Source organism: Ascaphus truei, unplaced genomic scaffold, assembly GCF_040206685.1.
Source record: "Ascaphus truei isolate aAscTru1 unplaced genomic scaffold, aAscTru1.hap1 HAP1_SCAFFOLD_259, whole genome shotgun sequence".
Lineage (NCBI taxonomy): Eukaryota > Metazoa > Chordata > Amphibia > Anura > Ascaphidae > Ascaphus > Ascaphus truei.
The window spans coordinates 293,927-305,148 of record NW_027455525.1 but is presented as its reverse complement, the minus strand read 5'-3'; the positions used below and the strand labels follow the sequence as shown (position 1 = coordinate 305,148).

The 11,222-nt window shown below is 49.7% G+C and overlaps 1 protein-coding gene across 1 annotated transcript; it reads left to right on the top strand.

Moving 5' to 3' along the window:
* The first annotated feature begins 2,195 nt into the window (after window positions 1–2,195).
* RGS4 (regulator of G protein signaling 4) lies at window positions 2,196–11,005 on the top strand. Its single transcript, XM_075582837.1, has 5 exons — window positions 2,196–2,403; window positions 6,563–6,658; window positions 7,242–7,303; window positions 8,288–8,451; window positions 9,899–11,005. Exons 1-5 carry the CDS (start codon window positions 2,264–2,266, stop codon window positions 10,136–10,138), a joined length of 702 nt encoding a protein of 233 aa, XP_075438952.1. The 5' UTR covers window positions 2,196–2,263; the 3' UTR covers window positions 10,139–11,005.
* Window positions 11,006–11,222: the final 217 nt, after the last annotated feature.

The window sequence follows — 11,222 nt, the reverse complement described above, 5'->3', positions numbered from 1 at the left end:
AATACATACAATACCTTGGAATGGTACAATGTTACTGGGCCCAAGGGCTAACTCTCTTGGACCCTTATACACATTCCAGGCGGGGTTGCCACCTCTCCGGGTTTGACCCGGAGACTTCGGGTTTGGCATCCCTTTCTCCGGGCTACGGGTTTGTCCCTGAAATCTCCGGGTGGGCGGGTGGTCTGGACGGCAGTGGTGCGCTCACGTCAATGACAGGAGTCGGGCGGCAGAGGATTGGACGGCTGTGGTGGAGCGTGCTGCGTGCGCACACACACACGAGCGCTCCCAAGTACCCCCAATTCAGAAGTCAAGTCCTCCTTGACTTTCTTTGTCTCCACTGCAGCCAGCTACAGGTCACTCACCGGTTCCTGTCCTGCCCTGCATTGCGATGCCACGCTGCTCAGTGCTCACTGAATCACACTCTCACTCCATCCTCTCTGGCTCCTCCTGCTCGGGCTGCTGCTTCAAGTGCCTGTTCCCCTGCTTCAAGTCTGTTTATTTATCACTAAGGTGCACTGGGATGTATATAAATATATATTTATATTGTGTGTGTGTGTGTGTGTATATATGTGTGTGTGTGTGTGTGTGTGTGTGTGTGTGTGTGTGTGTGTGTGTGTGTGTGTGTGTGTGTGTGTGTGTGTGTGTGTGTGTGTGTGTGTGTGTGTGTGTATGTATATATATATACAGTGTTCGACAAACCTATACATTTACTCGCCCCGGGCGAGTGGATTTAACCCCCGGGCGAGTAAATATTGGCCCAAGCAGCACACGTTTGGTACTATGTGGCGAGTAGATTTTTTTGTGTGGCGAGTAGATTTGTTGGTGATTTGTCAACCACTGTATATATATATATATATATAAATATATATATATGTGTGTGTATGAGTATATATATATATATACACACACACACACACACACACACACACACACACACACACACACACACACACACACACACACACTGTATATGTGTGTGTATGCAACTTGTGGCAATGTATTGCTGCTGCTGCTGCTTCTGCTGCTACCGCCACTAGTGATTCAAGATGCTTTCCACAAACTTGAAGTTTTGTGAGATTGTCATCAGTGTTGGTTATAAATAATAGAAATGACATAAGGTAATATACAATTCCATATACCATTAACGCAGGAACCGTACCTGCAACAGCAATGTCTTCGGCATCTCCCCTTACAACTACTGTCAATAAGGCTGCGCGGCGTAAAATGGCGCTGCGTTGCCATACCAACGGAAACGTCACGTGACGTAACAGCATTACGTGATTCCCGTTGCCATGACCATGAGATGCCACATGCCATGACGTGATGCGGTGCCACGTTGTCATGGCAACTTGACGCCGCGTGACGTTGCATGGCGCCCCGTTGTCATGGCAACAGTGTCATTTAAAAAAAAAAAAAAACTCTGGGTTGGCCGTCAGTCAAAGGTGGCAACCCTGATTCCAGGGGTAACCAAAACCGGGCTTGACCTTAATTTATGAGCCTGGTTACCCCCTACCGTCACATCCCCATCCACATCCCATCCCCCACCCTCTTAACCCCCTATCCTATCCCCCATCCCCCTATCCTATCCCCCATCCCCCTATTCTATCCCCCATCCCCCTATCCTATCCCCCATCCCCCTATCCTATCCCCCATCCCCCTAACACTCATCTCCCTATCCTATCCCCCATCCCCCTATCCCCCATGCCCCTATCCCCCATCCCCCTATCCTATCCCCCATCCCCCTATCCTATCCCCCATCCCCCTATCCTATCCCCCATCCCCCTATCCTATCCCCCATCCCCCATCCCCCTATCCTATCCGCTATCTTCCACTAACACACTAACACTGGCTCCTCCCACCTCCGGGCAAGGTGCGCGCACGTTATGCACGGTGACCTCACTCCGTATCCCTGTCTGCTTTATCTCACGGGCCCCGGGCATATCCCTGTCTGCTTTATCTCACGCGCTCCGGGCTTACGTCACGGGTTTTAGTCACTTGATTTCCCCTTTTGCTCAACTCGGAGAGAGAAACGGGCGCTGTGATTTTCCGTGGTTGGCTGTCATTCTCTGTGATTGGCTGGGAGCTGGCTTTGATGCTCTGTGATTGCCTGGGATCTGGATGTGATTGGCTGGGGGCTGGCAGTGATTGGCTGGGAGCCTGCTGTGATTGGCTGGGAGCCTGCTGTGATTGGCTGGGAGCTGGTAGTGATTGGCTGGGAGCTGTCTGTGAGCGCTGGTGCTGGAGGATATAAGAAGATGACAGGATGGGGGGGATCAGCAGCCGCCGCCGCCGAGCAGTGAGCAGCAGGACCCCCGCATCCCCGGGCACAGGCTGGGAGCCGGAGAGCAACATGTGCAAAGGACTCGCAGGGGTGACCTCTCTGCCGGCCTCCTGCCTGAGAAGGTGAGGCTGCACTCTGCAGAGCATCTCTCCCAGGGCTGCGCTCTGCAGAGCATCTCTCCCAGGGCTGCACTCTGCAGAGCATCTCTCCCAGGACTGCACCCTGCAGAGCATCTCTCCCAGGGCTGCACTCTGCAGAGCATCTCTCCCAGGGCTGCACCCTGCAGAGCATCTCTCCCAGGGCTGCACCCTGCAGAGCATCTCTCCCAGGGCTGCACCCTGCAGAGCATCACTCCAAGGGCTGCACCCTGCAGAGCATCACTCCCAGGGCTGCGCCCTGCAGAGCATCTCTCCCAGGGCTGCACCCGGCAGAGCATCACTCTGCAGGGCATCACTCCCAGGTCTGCACTCTGAAGAGTATCACTTCCAGAGTGTCCCTCCCAGGGCTGCACACTGCAGAGCTTCACTCTCTTGCAGGGCGTCGCGCCACTGGGCTGCACTCTGCAGAACTTTGTGTGAGAGACCTGCAGAGCATTACATCACAGGCAACTGTCTGCAGAGCATTGTACAACAGGGCTGTATCCTACGCAGAGCATCACAGGGCAGCTGTCTGTGCAGAGCATAGCGCCACAGGGCTGCATTCTGGACTCAGGTGTGCAGAGCATTGCACAGCTTCAGGTCTTCCTAGTCCTGCAGAACATAGCATAGATGACTTAGATGGCATGTTGCAGAAGTCACAGGTCAGACACGCATGCTGTGCAGAGTACATTCTATCTGTGATGTTGGTATGTGCACAGGTACCTGTAATTGGTGTGTGTAAACTCTCGTCAGTAAGCACTTCGCAAGGTGAAGTGATGGCATATATCTGCGAGTGCGCAGGTAGATAAGAGATGGCGGGTGGGAACCCTGATGAAGGTTTCTTAGTAGAACCGAAATGTTGGAATTTGGTATATTTGCAAAAAAATAGTCTATTTGCCCACTTGCCTGAATGTGCTATGTCTTTCTCTCTTGGCTTTGGGGGAGGAAGTCTAACATCTATCTATCCATATCCCTGTCTGCTCATCACACAGAGCAGATCTGACGTCCGCAGCTCTCTAATGCAAAATAAGGGCAATTTTAGTAATCTAAAGGGGAGGTGGTTTTTTTTTGTTTTGGTTTTTCCCTCGCTTGGGTGGGGGGCTCTCTGCACCAGGATGCATCTGTGGCTCCTCACATCCATACCTTTTTTTTAAACTCTTTTTGGCATATGTCATCAGGACTCTGGTGTGGCCGACTCAGTAACTCCCTGGGTTGCTAACACCATGCAGGGAACCTGTGTTAGTAGGTTTCCTCAGTGCAGGACTCCAGTCTTTCTCTCATAAGATCAAAACTCCTGTCTTCTATTATGTGTGTTAAATGACTGGGTGCTCTCATTTTGTTCCTCCTTGTATCTCGCCATGTTTTGGGAGAGTAGAGGTTGTGGACATTAGACCGTCCTGGGTTTTTCTAGGCAGGGGGATGGATATAGTGGGAGTCACATGGGTTCCCTAACAGGAACAATATCCCGTGTGATGCTGGGATTGAAGCCCCTGTGTACTGCCCACACTTCACTCTCACATAGCCCCATACATGTGAGTAACTCTTACAAATATGCAGACTCTCTCATTACCTGTATGCAGACTTGCTTATTCCCTATACACACTAATGCAGACTCGCTTATCCCCTATACACACTAATGCAGACTCGCTTATCCCCTATTCACACTAATGCAGACTCGCTTATCCCCTATACACACTCATACACACTAATGCAGACTCGCTTATCCCCTATACACACTCATACACACTAATGCAAACTTTTTCACCCCTATACACGCACGAATGCAGACTCGTGTACCCCTATACACGCACAAATGCAGACTTATGTATCCCTATACACGCACGAATGCAGACTCGCGTACCCCTTATACACATTCGCACACTAATGCAGAATCGCTCCCCCCATATACACATTAGCACACTAATGTAGAATCGCTTACCCGCTATGCACACTAATACAGACTCGCGTGCACACACACTAATGCAGACTCGCTCACCCCCTATGCACACTAATGCAGATACACACACACACACACATACACACACACTAATGCAGACTCGCTCACCCCTATACACACATACACACTAATGCAGACACACACACACACACTAATGCAGACTCGCTCACTCCCTATACACACTCGTACACACTAATGCAGACTCGCGCACACACACTAATGCAGGCTCGCTCACCCCCTATACACACTAATGCAGACTCGTTCACCCCTATACACATTCGCACACTAATGCAGAATCTCTCACCCCTATACACACTAATGCAGATTCATTCACACACTGACACTAATGCAGACTCGCTCACCACCTATACACACTCATACACACTCGTACACACTAATGCAGACTCTCTCACCCCCTATACACACTAATACACAATAATGCAGACTCGCTCACCCTCTACACACAGTTGTATACCGGTAGTTACATAGTAGATGAGGTTGAAAAAAGACATGCGTCCATCAGGTTCAACCTTTGCTAAATTTAGACAACAGATACTTTATCCTATATCTATACTACTTATTGATCCAGAGGAAGGCAAACATAACCCCAGAGTCATATCATCCAATGATATCTCATAAGGGGGAAAATAAATTCCTTACTGACTCCAAGAATTGTCAATCGGATTAATCCCTGGATCAACATCCCTCCCATGTATACTTATTTGGTATATCCCTGTATACCTTTCCTATCTCTAATTTTTAACAAATGTCATCAGTCTCCATGGGTAATGAACCCCACACTGTAACTGTCCTTACTGTAAAGAACCTTTCCTTTGTTGCTGGTGAAATCTCCTTTCCTCCAACCTTAAGGGATGGCCCCGAGTCCTTTGTTCATCCCTTGGGATGAATAGTTCTTTTGCAAGCTCCTTATACTGTCCCGAATATATTTGTGTATATAGCGCGCACACACTCATGCAAACTAATGCAGACTCTCTCACCCCCTGCACACACACACTCATACTCGCACATGTAGCCTCACACTTCATGGCTGGCATGGAATGCATTGGGGGGGGGGGGGGGCGGTTGACCTCTGGTTAATATTTGAGAGTTCTCTGTACTGTGACAGAAACCCAGCCAGGCATGGGAGTAAGTCTCTCTATACAGGGAGACCGCCATGTGCTGCCTCAACTTGTCTGTTACTCAGGGACTGTGACGGGGGCAGAGCGGTGACCCGTCACTGCATATAATACACATACCTGCTGCTCTTTGTATAACACCTGTGCATCACACTGCATGTAATGCAGTAACATTACTCTGTGTATACAATGGGTTAAGACCGCCCAGGACCAGTTATTCTGCTTGGCTAGAACAGCTGGTTGTTGGCACTCCACTCATGGTCACATATTATGTAAGACACTGTAGGGGGAGAGTAGACAAAGAAAAGAGCCCCCAATAATGTGCCCTTGTGGGTCTGCAATTTGTATATATCAAAGTATGATGCTAAGGACCAGTCTGGTAAGTCCCCGCTTCCCTATAAATTCCTTCAAACACGTGGCGAGACACATGGACTCCCCTGAGGCACCGGGGAAATATATGCTAATAAGTCCCCTTGTATATTTCCCAGGTGCCTCGGGCTCTTGTTGGGTTTTTGTGCTTTTTGTCGATCAGTGCATACAGGTTTGTTACACTGGGTCAGCGTGAGTCTCTGGGTATAGCACTGCTGATGGATGCCTAGCACTCTAGGGGTTAATTTACCTCCTGTAAGGGCCACGTTAGATCGATCTCACACCGACCGTAGTAACTCTGCCGTATTGACCAGTTATAACAACCTGAAAACGGCTTGTGGCACAGCCACACAATACCGCGGGTTTATTTATACCCCAGCAATAAATTGATCCGCGTTCCTGTGTCCTCTGCCGGCGGTATAAAGTCAGCGACGCAACAAATAACCATTTCTACTTCCACTCTGAGGTCGGCAGCAAGTGGGTCTCTTTCCCCCTCCCCACCTACTTCAAAGACAGTGCCACTCACATCAGGTCACCGTGTCATATTTCTGATAATATATTAATAAAAGGGATGTGTGTATGGTGGCCTCTGGAGAGGAGCTGATCAGACACCCACACGTATGATCATGCACATACATGTCCCCCCACACACACTTACATGCTGTTCTCTCTCTTGTCCCAGTGCTAAGGAAATTAAGCATCGCCTGGGGTTCCTGCTGCAGAAACCGGATGTGAGCGAACACAAGACCTCACTGAACGACAAACCTGTGTGCCAGAGGTGAGCCGTGTGTGTGACACATTACAGCAGTGCCAGGTATCTGGCGGCACATGGCATATCTGCAGCTATTTGTAAAGCTTTGTCCCCGCTGGCGCTGAGAGTTGAAAAAATGTGTTTACCGGTGAGCGTGTGTGAGCGGGGACGTGTGTGTGTGTGTGTGTGTGTGTGTCAACTCGCCAAGCGCCGCCCGCTCAGCACTAGCGGGGACGCAGCCTAACGCAGTAGCAGGGAAGACTAACCTTGTTACAACTACATGGGTGAGTGAGGGAGACCCTATTTCCCTGGGGTAGGACCAGGCAATAAGTTGCAGGGACAGTTAAAGAGAAATTAAGTCCTTCCATTGGCAGATGGGAGCCACGTGACGCAGCAGCACACGTAACACGACCAGCTCCCATCCTCCGATAACGTGACTGCATTTCCAATGCTCTATATAGAAGCGGATAAAACACACTCACTTATAAGGGAAAGAAGGACTGTGCTGTCCGTTATATTCTAAATCATTGCAAGTAATGTTTGAAGATCAATCTGTGTATGTGTGTGTGTTCTATCTCCTTTCCTCACTCGCCTCTCTCTGCCTCTCCAGACTGAGTCGCCACGAAGTCCAGAAATGGTCAGAATCTTTGGAGAACCTGGTCTACAATGAGTGTAAGTGAGAGATCTACAATGAAACTGACACAGATCCCCAGAACTTGATACACTGGGAGAGGAGAGAGCGAGTATAGGGAGGGCTAGAGAGATCTTGATATTTCCTGAGCAGTCTTTCGGATGTGGTCTTCCTTCCATGGGGATGGTACCCAAATGTCTGTCCATGTGACTAGAGGCCATCCTACAGCCTGTCAGAGGATGTAAGTGGGGGGACTTGGACAGTGATGTATCGACTAGGTCAGCTCCCCAGCTGACGTGACCTGTGTTTGGCTTTGATACAAGATGCTCGTGACCTTCCCCCTCCCCCAGGGATGGATAAGCAGAGTAGCAGCTCTTGGCTCTGCGCCAGGCTGCAGTTCCCATGCTCTGAGGGTCTGTGCGCTGGAGGGCGGCTGTTTGTTTATTCTGTCAGCTGCTGAGATTGCAGTCATATGGTGGGAGATGTGCGGCCTTGCACTTGGACCCCTTTCTCCTGCCAATCTCGCTCCAGTGGGACCTCTTCTGTTTTTATTTTGAAAAATGAGGCTGAGATTAAAAAAACAACAAGTTTAATGCAATAAAACCCTGGATTTGAGCGTACGCCCTACATGTTCTGACGCCTGCTGTACAATGTGACACGCAGGCATCGGTGTAGGGTATTTTGGCCGTGGCTGTTTTTGCTGCGACCAAATCTGTCGGCGTTTAGCCGCCAGGACATTTTTCCACCGGCCTTTTCACTGCCAAGGTAAATCCCTAAAAACCCCTATTATTAACCCAGAATGGTAACGTTACCCCTTACCCTAAAACCCTTCAAATAAACTTGCCTTGGAGAAGTGGCCCTCTGCGCCCGAACACCGCTGGAGACTTGGAGGTGGCCGTGACAATCTCCCATTCCGACACCTATAGATCTCCCGACTGCTTAGGCCTTCATATGAGCAGTTGGCGCCGCGCGCTAATTCACATCCTCCTTGCCCTAACCCTAATGTGATTTCCTGTTGCCTGCAGGCGGACTGACGGCTTTCAGGTCCTTCCTACAGTCCGAGTACAGCGAGGAGAACATCGAGTTCTGGTTGGCCTGTGAGAATTACAAGGGTAAATCCCCGGCGACGCTGCCAGCCAAGGCTCAGCAAATCTACGAGGATTTCATCTCGGTGGAGGCCACGAGAGAAGTAAGAGGCCTGATTTCACTTATTGCCCAGACACGTCCTCAAAAAGCCGGACTTAGAAACTTATCTTGAGTCAAAATCTTTGAAGCCGGCTCACGTCTATTCCTTACAGAGCGTCTTTGAGTTTGGCGCTTGGAATCTGTCCTGATTGGCTTCAAGGTTTCTTATGGGTTTCAGAGTCCCATTCAGAAACCACTACAACCAATCAGCGCGTGGGCATTCTCCTGCCAGCCTATCACTGATTTTTGCCAGTATACTAAAGCCGGGTGGGCACTGATTTGGATTCTGCTAATGGGCATGCGCCAACCTGGCACCTCTGCCTCTTGGCATATCGAACCCACCCGCTGTCCAGGCTCTGCAGAGTGTGGGGCAGGGCAAATGGTTGCTGGATAGCCCTTGTGTTAGCCCAGGATGGAGGTAATCGGGTATAACTACTGTACAGTACTCCTCCTGTTCTAACGCCTTGGCATCCCTGAGGCTTTCAACTCTGGGTCTCGAGTAGTTCCAGTGGCGCGAGGCTTGGTAGCCATCTGGTCTCCTGGAACCACGGACTTGGAATCCCACAGCCACACCTATAATGTTACAAGCATTTCACATTTATTAAACAGAACCTTTAATAAAATCCTCTTGCATATGTGTATAACTGGTATAAGTCTTCTGGTCTGGTGTCAGGGATAGAATAAAAATATGTGATTCCTATTCATATCAGCCTTATTTCTGGCACACTGCACAACCCTGACTTTACTGTACCCACACAATAAAAACCTGCGCAGCTTTTAAACATACTGGAGCACCCCCTGAACCCTTATACCAGGTTCAGGGTGAATGGGGCATGGTCTGGGCATCCCACCTTATGTTATGGACTCCGGGACCATTCTGGGGATACTGTGATTTCTTTCCCCCCCGCATGCCCTTTTTACTTTTCCAGTTAGCTGAAGCAGGGAACCCTGGAGGTGAGTTGCAAGAACGTTTCCAGGATAGGATTTTGCCGGAGCACTGTGCTTCAATGTGCCCAAAATCTTACCTGATTCCTGGGTACATCTTTGGGGTATCCCTTAACTTGTGAACCCCGATACATATCAACAACCTGATTTTGAAGTTTCTCTGCAAAACCCACCCTTAAACTTACAGCCTCGCAAGCTCTGCTGCCCAGCACCCCTGGAAAGGCAAAATACGGAATTGGCGCATAATTTCTAGTCTCTGTGATACCTATACGACAGTTGGGTCCAAGAGCTGACACTCTAGGACCATTACACATGGATCAAGGGTAACCAAGTGGGATGAACATTTATTAGTGAGCCTGGTTACCCCCTCACCGTCACAGGTGTCACCCATGGAAAGCTCACTCCTCCTTCACTGTGAAGGGGATCCTGTGACACCTCGGCTCCTATAAGTGATTTATCCTAATAATAAGGTCCTGCTGCTCTCCTTCCTTTTTATTTTTTTTTAGGTGAACCTGGACTCGGCAACCCGAGAGGAGACAAGCAGGAACCTGCTCCAGCCAACGCACTCCTGCTTTGACCAGGCCCAGCGCAAAATCTTCATCCTGATGGAGAAGGATTCGTACCGACGCTTCCTCAAGTCCCGATTCTACCTGGACCTGGCGGGTCAGGCCGACAGTGGGAGGAGCGCCAAGAAGGTCAGGGGTCTCTGCACAAACAGTAACCCCCTCATCCCGCAGTGCGCCTGATACCCAGGACACGGACTATGCATTGTGATGACGAAGAACTAGATGTCTTTATGTTCTTTATTTATACTGTACGACGGCTCAGACCTGTGCCCGTGTCCTGAGCCGGTCTTATTTATTACACGTGTATGTGTTGCATGAATTAGTGTTTGAGGGCAAGATGGAAGCGTCACTCGACTCCGTGTTGCATCTTACTACAGACTGGTGAATCACTGGAGAGTTAGCTAAACGTCTCCCCGCATGTTGTTGTTGTCAGACGATCCTTACAGTGAAGGAGTTATGTGACCTCTGTTATACCACTGTACCCTGATACAGTGCTTCCCTGGTCTGTGCAGAGAACCCTGGCACTGCCCAGGTTGCAAAGCATCAAGTGACCCCGTACGTACCCCGATACAATACTGTGAAGATGCTTCCATGTGCTAAGAGGTCAGCTGGCGTCAACCGAATGGGAGTAAAATCTCCTCCCGTGCATGTTGGATAAGGTTCTGTGTCTCAGTACCTACAATTAAGGAGAGGCCAACACCAGTCTTCAAGGGCCATCAACAGGGCAGGTATTACGGATATTCCTGCTTAAGCGTGGGTGGCTCCAAATGACTGAGCTGCCAGTGCTGAAGCAGGGATATCCCTAATAGCTGCCGCGTTGGTGGCCCTTGAAGACTGGAGCTGGCCGCCTCTTCTGTATTTGTAAATACCAGCGCCCTTTCCATTCAGATGTTGACGAGACGGCTCCAGAAATCCGTTATTTTACTTGAATTTGGGAGATTTCTGTTGTACGCTCTTGGTTGTGTAATGGAGGGAGGCCTCTGTGATCAAATGCTTATTGAATGAAACCGGGGGAGAACTGCAAGAATAAAAGTATATTTAAGATTCTGTTATTTTCTGTGTCCAAATGGGAGAGGCGACTACGAAAACTCTTTGTGATCTGTGAAGCCTTTTGGGCGAAAGGGATCTGCTGAATTAAAGTGAATGGGAGCCCAATCTTCTCCAGCGCCCCGGAAGGTTTGTCACCATGTTAGAACCAAAGAGGGGAGGTGTTTTTCACAGGCTCTTGGCCGTTTTTGAACTTCATGTTGGTTCCCTCCCCCAA